Source organism: Oppia nitens, unplaced genomic scaffold (genome assembly GCF_028296485.1).
Source record: "Oppia nitens isolate AA-2021 unplaced genomic scaffold, nextdenovo-longstitch-racon4-pilon3 scaffold1_pilon_pilon_pilon, whole genome shotgun sequence".
In the NCBI taxonomy this organism is placed as follows: domain Eukaryota; kingdom Metazoa; phylum Arthropoda; class Arachnida; order Sarcoptiformes; family Oppiidae; genus Oppia; species Oppia nitens.
In genome coordinates, this window is record NW_026533199.1 from 8,067,272 (window position 1) to 8,083,002 (window position 15,731).

The 15,731-nt window shown below is 25.5% G+C and overlaps 5 protein-coding genes across 5 annotated transcripts; 2 read left to right on the top strand and 3 right to left on the bottom strand.

Annotated features, from left to right (window-relative positions):
- The first annotated feature begins 5,455 nt into the window (after positions 1-5,455).
- Positions 5,456-6,480, top strand: LOC128966505 (uncharacterized). Its single transcript, XM_054313353.1, has 2 exons — positions 5,456-5,828; positions 6,256-6,480. Exons 1-2 carry the CDS (start codon positions 5,553-5,555, stop codon positions 6,478-6,480), a joined length of 501 nt encoding a protein of 166 aa, XP_054169328.1. The 5' UTR covers positions 5,456-5,552.
- Positions 6,481-6,812: 332 nt separating this feature from the next.
- LOC128966506 (sperm-associated antigen 7 homolog) lies at positions 6,813-8,205 on the bottom strand. The gene is made up of 6 exons (XM_054313354.1): positions 8,054-8,205; positions 7,584-7,651; positions 7,444-7,532; positions 7,196-7,367; positions 6,987-7,134; positions 6,813-6,913 (listed from the first exon to the last, which is right to left on the bottom strand). The coding sequence occupies exons 1-6, from the start codon at positions 8,133-8,135 to the stop codon at positions 6,813-6,815; spliced, it is 660 nt and encodes a 219-aa protein (XP_054169329.1). The 5' UTR covers positions 8,136-8,205.
- Positions 8,206-8,412: 207 nt separating this feature from the next.
- LOC128952918 (NADH dehydrogenase [ubiquinone] 1 beta subcomplex subunit 5, mitochondrial-like) lies at positions 8,413-9,483 on the top strand. The gene is made up of 3 exons (XM_054298384.1): positions 8,413-8,665; positions 8,734-8,960; positions 9,037-9,483. The coding sequence occupies exons 1-3, from the start codon at positions 8,602-8,604 to the stop codon at positions 9,334-9,336; spliced, it is 591 nt and encodes a 196-aa protein (XP_054154359.1). The 5' UTR covers positions 8,413-8,601; the 3' UTR covers positions 9,337-9,483.
- A 581-nt stretch (positions 9,484-10,064) lies between these two features.
- Positions 10,065-11,292, bottom strand: LOC128952844 (retinal rod rhodopsin-sensitive cGMP 3',5'-cyclic phosphodiesterase subunit delta-like). The gene is made up of 6 exons (XM_054298298.1): positions 11,105-11,292; positions 10,971-11,033; positions 10,890-10,915; positions 10,684-10,809; positions 10,506-10,611; positions 10,065-10,436 (listed from the first exon to the last, which is right to left on the bottom strand). The coding sequence occupies exons 1-6, from the start codon at positions 11,143-11,145 to the stop codon at positions 10,355-10,357; spliced, it is 444 nt and encodes a 147-aa protein (XP_054154273.1). The 5' UTR covers positions 11,146-11,292; the 3' UTR covers positions 10,065-10,354.
- Positions 11,293-11,881: 589 nt separating this feature from the next.
- LOC128952843 (uncharacterized) lies at positions 11,882-14,534 on the bottom strand. Its single transcript, XM_054298297.1, has 5 exons — positions 14,178-14,534; positions 13,629-14,120; positions 12,299-13,559; positions 12,124-12,238; positions 11,882-12,038 (listed from the first exon to the last, which is right to left on the bottom strand). The coding sequence occupies exons 1-5, from the start codon at positions 14,359-14,361 to the stop codon at positions 11,928-11,930; spliced, it is 2,163 nt and encodes a 720-aa protein (XP_054154272.1). The 5' UTR covers positions 14,362-14,534; the 3' UTR covers positions 11,882-11,927.
- Between the last annotated feature and the right edge of the window lie 1,197 nt (positions 14,535-15,731).

The following is a 15,731-nucleotide window of genomic DNA, read 5'->3' on the forward strand; positions in this document are numbered from 1 at the left end:
ATTCATCTTTTTCCAGCTTTTTATTTCTCCATTACATCTAATATATAGCTATAGTTGACCTTAGGATACATATATTTAAACAAAGATGTGTATGAGTGGGTGAGTGAATGAGTTTGTATGTGTATGTATGTATGTATGTATGTATGTATGTATGTATGTATGTATGTATGTATGTATGTATGTATGTATGTATGTATGTATGTATGTATGTATGTATGTATGTATGTATGTATGTATGTATGTATGTATGTATGTATGTATGTATGTATGTTTGTATGTATGTATGTATGTATGTGTGTGTATGTATGTGTGTGTATGTGTGTRTGTGTGTGTATGTGTYTGTATGTATGTATGTATGTATGTATGTATGTATGTATGTATGTATGTATGTATGTATGTATGTATGTATGTATGTATGTATGTATGTATGTATGTATGTATGTATGTATGTATGTATGTATGTATGTATGTGTGTGTGTGTGTGTGTGTGTGTGTGTGTGTGTGTGTGTGTGTCATATTTTGGTCGCTCACGTCTTTTCTACGGTATGGCCGTTGGGTTGAAATAGTGTTTATATGAAAAAACTAAAAGTAATAACAAAGTGGAGATTGGCTGAGCTTATTATACAAATTGCCAATTGCTTGCACAGCACCTACAGCTAGTATACCGACACTCACAATGACAACACCGACAGTCTCTAAATCTCCAATTGATGCACACATTTGCCATCATTTTTGTAAAACTGATTATATGAGCGCCTCATTACTTAATTTTTGTAATAATTAACTATTTTTTGTGTCTAAAAATGCTTTACTAGTAGCTTATAATGTAATTATATTCAGGAAAATTTTAATTAATTTTTTTTTATATTAAAATTATTCATGTTTTTGCAGTTTTTGACTAATTTTGACAAATGAGTATATTTTTGGTGTAAATAATATATTTATTAATTTAATTATTTAATTATCTATATTTGAAAATATAATTTAATTTAGATATAATTTAACATTTTGAGTACTTTATGATCGATTGTACCGAATGTATGTTTAAATAGGACATTGATTTTTATAATTTTTAATTTGTTAACTCAAATAATTAAATATATCTTAAAAATATTAATTAACTTAAAGTGATTGTCTGTACTTTAGTTTATTTTTTGTACACAAAATTTAACAATTATTAAGCAATAAAAATGCAATAACTTTAAATAACAAAACAAAATAAACAAATAAAAATATTATAGAATTATAATTTATAAATATTTTTATCACAAAGTAGATGGATTATTATTTAAAATTTAATTTATTTAATGCATCTATATTATCCTATCCCTCACAATATATTACAATTAACATATAGACAATCTCTTTATATTGTATAATACAAAACTATTTATATCTATAACTGATACTATAATAAGAAATATTATACAATATGTAGAAATGATAAATTTTAAACCAAAATAAATTGAATTCAATATTTTTAATAATATTCTCAGCAGTTGTTAGCTAAAAGAAAATTATAAAATCTATTAATTTTTTAACAATTAACTTTTTTAAAACAATATTTCAATAAATAAAAAATAACAATATATTATTATAATAATCAGTATTAGTATATAACTTATTATATATTATTAATTTTATATATACATTTATATATAAACAGTTATCTCTGCATTACATTTGTTTAATTATAATTTAAAATTGTTGTAAATAATTTAAATATTTATTAAATTAAGAGAAAAATATTCAAAAAATAAATAATATTAATTTTTATTTAAATCTTTAATTAAAACTTTATTCATATTTGTAAAAATAACTGAAACATTTTTTGACAAGTATATAAAATATACTGTGCAGTAGTAAAAATAACTATAAAGTGTCATGTACAATTTGTACAAATATTATTTAAAATATTAGAAATAGTATATTATATATTGTTTATAAATTTATTATAATATCATAATTATTTTATATTTTTACAAATTGTTTTTAGTTAGAAATAATTTGTGATCTTTAAAAATCACAATGGTAAATAACTTAATTATTTAAATATAATTTTATAAATAATAAAATAATTAATGTATTCATCGTCTTTACAAATCAATGTTGTTTTCATATACATTAATTAACTAAATTTTATATATTTTTAAATGTCAAAATATTTTTTAATAACTATTTTTAATAAAAATAAAATTATAAAATTTTTATTTGAATAATTTAAATGATGAATTATAAAGTTAATTTCAATTTTATTTTTACAAAAAAAATTTTTTTATTTGACTCAATTATATATAATAAATAGTTTGATATAAGCGATCACTTCATTATAGTTTATTTTTAACAAAAGAAAATATATAAAACAATTATTTACAATATAATATATATACAGAATATACAGAATTTCTTTATAAATCTATAGATAACTTAATGTATATTTAGTTATTGTTAGACAGTATTGGCATAGTCTGTGACATCGTTAAGATTTTCAAAGTGACTGTTTGTTAGCAATGATAACTGTGCAAAATCATGTCTACCCTATTAGCAAACGAGTGAACCGCCAATTCATGTCATACAAGGCCTCATTAGATGCACCGTTTTGTACGATAGTTCTCCCTATTCAGTGGCCGTCCGCCGACGTGACACAAAAGCCGGTGTTTGTCACGTCTCTCAACGCCTTTACTATAATTGGTATGTGATATATATGTGTGAATCGTTAGATAACAAGAGAGCCACTCAACACAGGACACACCAATCACTAGTAAAGTGAGGAAAGTTAGCCCATTGTATGTCCATTGATGACTATTGCTAAAGTTAGCTCACAAATCAATGAAAACATTTGCGCTCATTAGGACCGCACTCTTACACTAATATTATTGCTATTATATCCATAAATACATTCACAAAAATATAGTATAATCATAAAAATAATAACTAAAAGTACATTTAATACAAAAGTAAATTCAGACAATTCAATACAATTATTTTCCAGTTAACTATATAGTAGTCTTATACAGTTAGGGCTCAGTTATTCTATTTAAATAAGGGTTGTATTGTTTAATAACGACAGTTCCCTTTTTAAGTTTCTTATACACTAATCAACTGTTCAGTGATATTATTGAACAAACAGTAGTACAGTAAATGTTAACTTTAAAAATCTATTTTTTAATTACTAAAAATATCTCTTAAAACCACATTTTCTTTTTTTAATGCAAAGTCATACACTTTACAAAAAATATAAAAAGCATGTAATCATTATAATGAACATACAGTAAGTTGTTTTTTAAAATATACTACAATTCTATAATTGTCATTTATAAAAATAAAATAATTTAATATAAAAATTTCAATGATTTGTTGGTTGTTTTTGGTAATGTAAAACAATTAATTTTGTCATTTCTATAAAACTAATCAAATTATAATCAAATATTAAATACAGCAGACCAGTAATCAGTGAACCAGTAATCGTACAATCGATCGGAGGGTTGTGAGTTCGATTCTCGCTTGGGTAGCAATGCTTTATTGTAATGCAAGAATAATAGTTATATAATTGAATGCAATGCTGTATAAAAAAACAACTGATTATTATTATTATTATTATTTTTATTATTCTTGATATTTACTGATATAGTAAAAATATTCACACACTATACTGTAGTATACATAAAACCAATTAAATGTAAAATATACTATAATAGAAAAATTCTAAAGTTACTATTCTATTATAAAATTCAAATAAAATATAAATTTATTTCCAATAATGTATTACAATAACGCAATCAACAATAATAACAAAAAATATTGTTTATAAAAATATTTATTTTTAAACTTACAAACAAATGCTTATAATTTCTAATTAATGATAAACTACTGTATACTCCACTTATGTCAGTCAGTGTATACTTTTGTTGCAATTTTCCTTTTATCTCAATTTATTATAATTTATATACAGTATTATAGCTAAAAGTTTTTATATCAAACATAAAATTATTTACAAAATACCTTAGACTCGTTTTTGATTGAACATTATTTATTTTATTTATCTAATATTTTCAAGAATACAATTTCTAACAAAATATTTAAATATTTCATTGAATATTAAAGTAAATCAGTTCATGTACTGTATATAACATATATTGAAAACTACATTTAAAATACCGTGTAAAACATAAAGCGGAATAAATAAAACTTTGATTACTTGAAAAGTATTACAGATATTTTAAGCAAATAAAGTTTGAAATAATCTGAAATAATTAGGGTTTATAAAACTAAAATTAACCTGGTGACACCTCCTTTAATATTAAGGAGGTGGAAAGAAGTTTCAAAAATACATGCAAAAAAATCAAAAATTTCTTATTTTATGAATTTTTAATTTTTCACTAATGCTTTTAAGGATTGATTTAAACACAATTTCCTTTTACTAAATTCACTAAAAAAAAGCAAAATGTAAAAATTTTGAAAAAATATCCAGATTTTACAGTATTTTGTATTTACAGTACAGTATTTGTAATATACAGTAGTGGACAAAACAATCTGTGAAAGGTTTGAGACCTAATATCTTAAAAACTACTGTATATTCAAACAAAAAAATATGTAAACGTGTAATAAATATTTGAAGGTATGACCAGTGATCAGCTGTTAAGCACTGGTGTGAGATGTTTAGCAGTTTACAAGTGTCAACCCTTTGATTGAAATATTTGTATTATAATTGTTGGCAACATATTTATCAAACTAATATTTAATGAAAATATGTTTAAATAGTTAACAATTTTTGATAACAAGTTTAGAAATTTACGATTTATGATAATTTTTTTTCATTCATTTAGAAATTGATGTAATGCTAATTAATTCAATATTTTTTTGTTATGTAAATCATTTGTGATTTTATGTTATATTTGTGCCTAAATTTTAAATTAATTCACAGAACATATCCATACAATGAGTGCAATAATATTATTACATCAATAATAGTATTTCATTAGTAAACCGTTACCCTCTTTATACCAAATAGTGTAAACTATTTTCATTTTAATCCAATCAATCAATTATATTTGTCATTAAAATGATTAATACTATATAATAAATAACATTTTAAAATTATATTTACTTTAAGTAAAAATATTTGTTAAATGAGTAATTCAGATTTAATATATATGTAATGCTAATAATTAACTAACAATTATATCACTGCCAATAATAATAATAATAAAATCAAAATTATATAAATATTTGATAGGAAATAAATTATAAAAATATAAATTTAAAAATAATTAAAAACAATAAAAATAAATAATAATTTTTTGTGACATATATTTAAACTTTTTACAATATCATAAAATTATTTCATTTTTTATAAATAGCACTCAATATAAATGATAATCTCTTTGTTTTTTAATAAATGATAAGATAGTTACGTTTGTTTGACAATATAAATGTCATCAAAATATCATTTACTAGAAATTATTACGTTTTTTAGTTATTGAAAACTTGTTAATAGTTTTTATGCAAACAATTAATTTTAAAAACAAAATATTTAATAAATATATGAAAAGATGAGTTCATTGGGAAAAAATGAAGTGACGGACACTCCAGTGAATGTGTCCTCCGATGCTATATCTGTCAGTGAAGAACAACCCGATGATGGCGTTCACACAATAAACTCCGACTCAATTGTAAGCAATCGGATGACAATCGCCGGTGGATTTCTCGATGTGGCTCTCTTTGTGGCCGATGTCGAGCACTTGAAGTTTATATTTGATACGGGAAGGGATGATATCGAGTATTATAATTTATTATTAGGACTACTCTTTACATCACTTGTATTACAAGTAATATTTTTAAATAATGTTATTTTCAATACAATTTAGTTATTTTAAAAAATCAAGCAAAACATTAATAATTATAAAATATATTTAATTTTATTTTTTATGAATCAATATTAGTCTGAATTAACTATTTATGTCACGGATCTATCAAATAATTTATATGGCTTTTACTATCATTTTATTAATTATATAAATTTATATTACACTATACTTTAATAATGTGTAATCTCTTTCTATTGGAAATTAGATTAAAAGTTAAAAATAATTTCATAAAAAATTAGTAATTTTTAAAATGAAATTTTAAAACATTAAAACTAGAGAATAGCAATAGAAATTAGTATTTATTAATAATTACAATTAGTAAATTTTATTTAAAAACTTGACAACTAATATGATTAATAAATATTAATAAAATATTTATTTTAATTAGATTGCAGTCGGAATTCTAATATTTATAGTGGGTTTTAGTAAGACATCCAAACAGACCCTACAAGAGGCCAAATGGACTAAAATTATCAATCATGTCATCCTTGGTATGGTTGTGTTGATAGCCGTCACCAATATATTTGTAACCAGTTTTGGTGATAGAGGTAATGTTTTGTCACAGTATAAGGCACGACACGATTGCAAACCTATCGAAAAAACTAAACAATAACTTTAATCTTTATATATTATTATAATTAAAATAAAAATTTTACTAAATAATAACTATACTAAACAAACATTTTTAATTATTGATTTATTTATATCTATATCATTATATATTGGTAATTTTTACAAATTTATTATAATTATTATAATAAAGTACTGACAAATGTAAATATTTAAACAATTACATTATTAAACAAATTATGATATCATTTTAGTAAAGATTACTAAAGTTTTATGAATGTAAGTATTTTACATCATTTTGAAAAACAATGATAATTGTAATTAAAGTTTCAAAATAAATACAATGAACTGAAGACTAAAACACGAAATAATTCTTTAATTTACATTATCTTCCGATTCATTCTTAAATTTTTTTTTCTTATTGTCGGCTAATATCTGCTCAATTGATCTCTGGTCTCGTTTATTAGCTGAAGGAACTATAGTTATTAAAAGACAAAACAATTCATGAAATAACACAATAAAAAATAAATTGTATAACAAAAGTCATACCAAAACCAAATTGTTTGTTAGGTGTGGTCACCTGAGCGGCACTCTTGCCGGCGTCCAAACCAATAATCTTCTCATATTTGTCTCTAAAATCTTTATTGGGAATAATATCCTTCTCGTGGACTTTCTTTTGGTTCTTTTCTTCCAATTCCTGAAAATCAATTACCGGTACTTCAAAAATAAAATTAAAAATTCTGGCCTAAAAAACAAACCATTTGTTTCATTAGTTCCACTTTCTTCGGATCGTATTCTTCACCCTTTCGCAGAGCATTTAACTCGTCCTCATTGGGTGTGAACTCCTTCTTATAGACCACTATATGTCTGTCTACGTCTTCAGTGCCAAACGAGAAAGCGCTGAGTCCTGCGATCTCTGCCACGTCGTGACTGATATTCAAATTAGACAACATTTAGATATGAAAAAACATAACCATCGGTGGTATTTCATGTTATCATTCATTACATAATACATCTGTGCATTTTGTCCATCGGTTTGAACTCAACTTTTGTTTCCGAGTCGTTGGCCATAAACTTATTGATCTGCTCTTCAATCTTATGAATAATAAAATCAATTAATAGTTAAATAAAATGAAGATATAATACATTTTGTCTGAATCTATGCATATGTTGTCTCTCATGTTTGCGAATCTCTTCCATCTTTTCATTGGCCTCTTCAGAGACAATACAATAACAGATAAAATAATCAATAATTAAATATAAATTATTAATTATTTACACAAATATTTTGACAAACAATGAAAATAAATATATTTTATAATACGATTGCTTTCATTATAGAGTATATGTTATATTAATATTCAATTCATATATTATTTGTTAATATATTTGAATTAATATTTGAATCTATAGTCAACTTATCTATTAATAGTTGATTTAATGTTAACTTATAATACATTTATGAGTCATAAACTATGAGTCAATTTATGACAATTACTCTCAAATTGAATGAATCTAATAATAAAATATTAATTTTTTAATTATTTGTAAAAATATTTGTTTAACTAATTTGTTGTTTATATTGAAATGAAATAATAAATTCAAATAATCACTACTTTTAGCCATTTTTTGTTCTTCACTGGCCTTAGTCTTCGGCGGTTTTTGCATTGAACCCAATATAGAGCCCAACAAATCCATTGTTGGATCAGTTAATGACTAAAAAGTTTTAAAAAACAATTAAAATGAAACTAAAATGAATTTATAATTAATTAAATGTTTGTTATTATTATTGTCTGCAAAATATAACACAATTTGCTTAAGAGATGTCACTATTTGGTTAACATTTGATGGACTTATTGATTGTGATTACACTAAGAGTTAGTGACTAAGTCTATAACCATCGGGTCGTATAACTTATGGTCAGACAAGAGGTCAGCAATTGTTAGACATTTTAGTCATTCATATCATATGACTTGTGATTAATCACCGATAAGACGGTCGTCACAAAAGTTGAGACACAGTTTTGTCACTTAAGTCAAGTGTCTCGAGAGGTGTCACTACTGCTGAAGCAATCATACCATTGAAGACACAAAAGTATAAACAAATATTGAATTATATTTGATCTGAAAGTAAGCCATAGAGTGGTCACCTAATTGTCACCAAAATGGTTGTGTTGAGTACATTGAAGACATTGACCAGAATTGAGACCATCTCACGGGTCGTCAAAAGTAATGTTATATATTGTTTGTGTGACTAATGATAATAACTGTTATTTATTTGTCCGTTCAAAACGCAGGACGCGATGCGAGACAATCGATGGTACGTCTGGTTCATGCGGGAGAGTTCCCAATGCGGCCATCGGTTTATGCGTGGCGTAAATTCAAGGACTTTCTGCACTTTTATGTAATGCTTGGAGTCATACCGCTGACCATTTTTGCCACTTATGTGAGCATCCGTTACGGACCCGCAGAGTTGGCCGAAATTCCCGAAGGATATGAACCTGAAGTTTGGGAATACGAAAGGGTCTGTCATTTGTTATCAACATTTTTTTGTCTTCATTTGATTATATTTTTATTAATATAAAATCATTACAATACAGAACCCGATCACTAGATTTTTTGCCAAAAATATAATGCCTGATAAACGACACGATTATGAAGAAATGGTCGCATACTTTAATGAAGAATCGGAAAAAATTATACTCAAGAAAATTGAGAGAATGGTCAGAGACTTCATGAAAGATCGATCGGACTATCAGTCGTGGTATTACAGACATCTCGACGCCTATCATATGAGAGTCGAACGCGAAGACTGGAAGTTCCTTAAGAATCATTACGAGGGATGGAAAGACTATGTGGTCAATGAAAAGACATTTAGAGAAATGGGTGATCCAAAGTAATTACTAAAATAGACAGATCCCATACTTTATACTTATTTTAGTTGTAAATAATAATAATAATAATAGTAGTAAATATAAATTAATAATAATAATAATAATTAAAACATTTAGATTATAATTAAATTGAAATTAAAAAAAAACAATAATTTTTTTCGACATTTTATTATTATTATATTTAAAATAACAGATTTACTGTAGATTACAATTATTATTGGAAAGTAGTGTACAGTACTGTATATCTGGTAATTGAAGTTAAACAATTATTATTTACCGGTAATTTAAATTATTTATTACCAGTTATCAGTTTATTATTTTGTGGTAAATTTAATTAAATTCAGTTATTATTCTAAAAATCACATTAAATGACAATTTCAATAACATTGTGGTATTATTATTATATTCGTTGATATATATAAAAATTGCAATCAAATGATAATTTAATAAATATAAAATTATCAAGGAATTTACGGCAAAACTTTTAGGTATTTTTAAAAATCACACATAGTTTACAAATTGTTCAATAAATTCAGTCTTATAATATAAAGTTACAATAAATATTGATTTGATTGAGTTATAAGGTAACAAACATTATCGATACATAAATACAATCAATATTTTTTGAATATGTTTAAAACTGATTCAAACTTAGTGTATTGTAACTCAAAGTAGTGTATTAGGAAATAATTGTTTAATTTAGTCAATCAGTGAAAATGAGGTTTACATTGAGGTAATCGATAATAGAAAATAACAAAAATAGCAAATAATAATAAATAATAAACAATTATAATTAGAGAGCGGATAATCAAATTTATATAAAATTTTCATTTGAATGACATTATAAATACATTAAATAACAAAAACTCAAACAACATTAATAAAATTAAATAATGATTTCATAGATATATATATATATGTGTGTGTTAGGGACGACTGAGGAATGGACATCAATTGGTTAGGAGGTTGTCATTAATGATTTATCGACAGATGTGTTGTGTGACTCTAACTCTTTGTCTAATTTTCATATATAAAAGAGTCGAACCTTAGAAGTGCTGACTAACAGGTCGTCGTCAAAAAATTTGGTCTCAATTATGACATTACCACTAAAAATATGATTAAAATATAAATAAATGATAATTAATGACTACAAGTAATATAATTAAATGTCATACTTGAGTACATTCGCCGGCATCATTTGACTTTCGGGTGCCGCCTCTATCAGCGATTGCCACGTATTGGTTGAGTTAGGGATAACGTATCCAAACTCAAAGAACCACTCTTTAGAGTTAAATATTTAAAGATAATTAATATAAAAATGTTTTTAAATGAGTGACTAATTTAATGACAAACCTTCGAGACATTTGCCTTTGAAGAGAACCCTCTGTTCTAACCGAAACTTTTCCATCGCTTCAATAGAAGAAAAGTTGATCTCTCGGGAAACGGCCCGACATTTTAGTATACTTTTTGGCACTCGAGCTGTCATTTAAACAAAAAGATATATATATTGACAAATATGTTAACCATTATTGAAATCAATTGATAATTCAAATACAAACCTTCATGTTCTTTGTCAGGTTTGGATCTAAAAAAATAAATCAATAAATTAGTGGACAAAACATTGGTCACAATAATCATACAAATCGGTGCTCTCCTCCCAAATGATCTGTCCGTTGTCCGCATCTCTTAAATTCATCCAATTTCTGGACAATCAATACAAACATTAGAAAAATGACAACAAATAATGGATTAGTTGACAAACATTCAAACTTACACTCGAAACCCATTGAGGATGTCTTCAGCTTTTGACGGCATTTGTTGTCATTAACACAATGTCTTCAGTTATCTTCAAATATCTTTAGTCTTGTGTTTGTTTACAACAATTTTAGTCAAATATTAAAGCAATCATTGAGTCAATCGATTGATGCCTTCAATGCATTCATTCATTCATTCATTCATTCATTTATTGTATTGTAAATTATATTGAATTCATTTCATGCATTGCAGTAAAGCGACACTCATTGACCACAAAATATATTACATGTTATTAAACAAACATTTCAATAATGAAATATACATTTATGGCAATACATTAGTGTATTGCAGTCAAACATATATACAACGAAAGTAGTGTTATTTTCGTTAAAAAATAATTATTATTTATTATTTAAGGATTGTATAAATAAATAATAATTATTATTATATTATCATATAAATTACTTTAATTTATTAATATTTTATGTAGTAAACTATAAAATAATCAAGTGATAAATGAGAACCGGTATTAAATCAACTATTTTGATTAGGAAAGTAATTTTGAAAATGCAAACTTGTAATAATAATTTAACATTATTTAGACAATATTACCAATTGTTGTTTAAATAGATTTATTAACAATTAAATATTACTTAAAATAATGGTATAATTATATACACTACTAACACTAATGAACAATATAGCAATTTTTGGTTTATTAAAATATAATATCAATAATAGACTCAAAATAAATTTATAAAACTCAAGATTTATTTACTAAATTAAATATGACTGATAAGAATATTGAATTATATAATTAAATTTAATTTTTGTATTAAATATTAGCGACAATTACTTTGTAGTTCTTCTAATTTAGAGTTTTCATTAATCTCTCTCATAATATACGGCACTTTCTCCACTTCACTTAATAGCTCCCAGTTCTCCAATTTAATCTTTTCATTAAAAAAACAAATTGTTAATAAATTTGTAAAAATGGATTAACAATAGTATAAAATATATAATATAAGATAAACTTACAATTATTGGATTCACACCACACTTCTTAAGAGTCCTTATTTTGAAATCTGTGTCACCTTTTTTGATGGCAGGTTCTCGACAATAGTCTTTGAAATCCAACAATAGAATTCCGTAACTAAATATAATTAACAATATATTAGAAAAATATCTAAAAACTAAAATATAATTTAAATACATTTTAGCATCTGATGGCAAATTTAATTGTGTAATGTGTGATATCTTTTCATCATTTGTATTAATATTTATAGGATAACCTCCTTTTCTCATAGCGAGCACATAATCGATGTGATGTCCAAAACCGGTAAACAAATTGTTGGCGAAAAACTGTTTGCCACCTAAACCTTGTGTTAAAGCAAACTCTAGTGTTTCTGATTTAATAACATTTTCTACTTCTTTGATCTCAAACTCAACCAATTCGTCGACATAGGCTTTCAATGAATGTTTCAAATAATCCATGTTTTCTAGATTTGCTTCTAAACATAAACCTTGATATAAATATCGAATAGATTGCAAAAAATCAATCCTTAATCCAATTACTGTTGATCCGGATATTGCAGACTTAAAGTGATTATTAAACCATTCAGTGATTTCTTGTTTGGGATAATAGTTAAGTATTGCTAAGTTTTTCAACATTTTAAACAATAAATGTTGTGTTTTCTCTTTACATAGATTTATATGATTTGTGGATAATATTATTTTATAAATGTCATCACTATTTGATTCATTTGGTCTATAATTTGCTGGCAAAGCAAAAGAACCTAAAATGTTAGTAAACGACGCTTTTTTGCTGTCAATAAGCTCTGGATCTCTTAAAGCAATCTTTTTGGCTACAAAATCAAGAAGTCCGTAATGGATGTGATAGTGTGAGGTCAGGGTATTCAACACAGCCGTTGCTTTTGATATATGAAACTCAGTTGGTTTTTGAATGATTAAATTAGCGACCATTTCGTAGAGTCCTTTATGATAGAAATCTCTCTGTCTTTTATGTGTTATCAATGATATTATGAAATTGTGTGATGTATTGCTGGGAATAATAACTCCCGGAGCAGTAACTCTGTCGAGACATTGGTTTATCACTCGGTGAACAAGTGTTGTGTTAACATTGGTGTTATGTGTGGGAACCCATGTTAACGATGCAATTATCGAAAACATTTGAGGAACAGTCAGCTCAAAGATTTTATATGAGACCGCAAGAGTTAGTTTATCAATCACTTCGTCCTTTAGGTTATGTTTGGCCACAGCTCTCAGACATTTCACTACCAAATCAATGTCATCAAAGTTTAACTCTTTTGACTCAATCTTTAGTTGAAGTACTAAAGGAATGGCTAACTTAAGAGCTTCTATTAATGGAACAATTGTTGGTTTCTTTGTTTCCTTTTCTTCATTAACCGACTGTTGAAGTAATCGACGGGTTAAGAAATTCTCCTCATTTTCAACTAAAATAAAAATTATTTAAAATTAAATTATGGATTATTTTATATAAAAAAATATTAAATTGTTTATACAGTTCTCAACTTCTGTTTCATTTAAAGAATCATTTCTTTCAATTAGTCTTCGGTTTAAAAGAAAATCTAAAAAAATTATTTCATTGATCGAGAAGTCGTTAATCAGTTGTCGTGTCATTTGAAGCAAACTTTGAACAATCGTTGTGTTTGGAGATATCCTCAACAGTATTAGTGCCTTAAATGTTGTCAATAGATCTGATGTTTGAAAGAACCGCATCCGACGTATCGCTTGATTACATAAATCGCTAAACTCTTTGGACGACAATATCTTAAGACAGTCTTCAGCGTAATTGTTTGATTGCCTAACAATGTTGTGCAACGATTCAAAAACATCGGCCATATGTCGGTTATTCATGACATTGACGTGCATTGAGACCAAATCCAAGACCTGATCAATGGTAACGCAATTAATGATAGCTTCCGTCAAGACATCGTATTCTTGAACGGCAAGGTTTCGCTTCATCTGATGTAACCTCTTATCTCGCAAATCGGCTTAAATTAAAACAAATGGTAAGCAAATTAAAGGACAGATTACAAGCTATTTGATACCTAAACTCTTGCTGCCGATGGATGTCTTGTGGACATCAATACTGTTTGATTGCGATGAACACAAACTCCTGACACTTGATTTGATCCACACCTGACTATTGACACAAAGTTTGCCATTTGTTGACAAATTGTGAAAAGCATTTGAATAAAAACCAATGAAACGACAACTTCTGAATCGATACATCACAAGACTGTCATCAATGGCTAACAATTATCAACAACTTTATGACCAACTATTCAATCATTGTTTACTTAAAGACAAAACTTATTACTATTAATACAATAATATATACAATAATACAGTATTACTGTTATTATTATATCAATACTATAAACACATGTTTGCAAATGTTTGCAATTATTTATATAATCTCTACATAAATAACGTAACTATTTATTTGTTATTTTATCAATACTTAAAGTTTAATACAGAAATCAAAATTTACATTTTGTAGTGTATATACTGTAATACTGTATTAAAATAATGTATAAATTATAAAAGGAATAAATCTATATAATAGACAATTATTTGCCCCAAACACACACACACACACACACACACGCACCCACTCACCCCACCCACCCCACCCACCCAACCACTTCCTAGCCTCACACTAACCCCAAACTAATCTAACTAAATAATAATTAAGTAATAAAACTAACATTTTATATATGTATAACTGCATAAAAAACAATACTTTTTGCTGGCTGTCTATAATACACTATAGATTTAAGCCTAATAATAAATTGATAAATTGTTAATAATAGTGCTAAAACATACATGATAAGTTATACTATTGTATTTTAAATAATTTATAAAATGCACATAAAACTCATAGTGTATTATAAAAATAAACTTTTTTTACGATTAGCTAAAATTTGTGCACTTTTTAATTAGACCACAAAAATGTACAAAATTTAGTTTAAACTTATTTATGCATAAATTTTATTAACAATAATTTTTATATAATCCAAAAAACATATATTGACTTTTGTTTAATAAGCGTTATAAGTTATACCGCTTATTTAAAAATGTACAAATAGTACAATAATTATTGTGGCAAATTGACTTATATAATAGTTAAAGTTTGTTAAATGTTTACTTATACAGATCATGTCAATTAAAATTTTTAATTTAAGTAATATTGTGTAAAGTTAACTTTACGCTAAGCTAGGTAACTTATTATACAGTTATTGCCTTATATTATATAAGTTGTTAAAACATTACACAATATCAATAAAATTTAACTTTTAATGTATATCTGAGTCAATTTACCACAATTGTACTAATTGTATGGTTATAACTATAGATATGAGTTTATTGTATAGCAATTTCTCTATCATTATAAATAGCTAATAATTTTATTGTTTTAATATTTTCTAAAATTTGGATGTATTGATAATATTAGTAAAATAAATTATCTAGATAATTATTATATATTCCATATAAATGTGGTAAAAGTATTAATAAATAATGTATTATACGGTTACGAGACTTGCTTTTTGGGACTATTGGGTTAAACTAAAATTAATTTATGTTATTATAATTTTCAA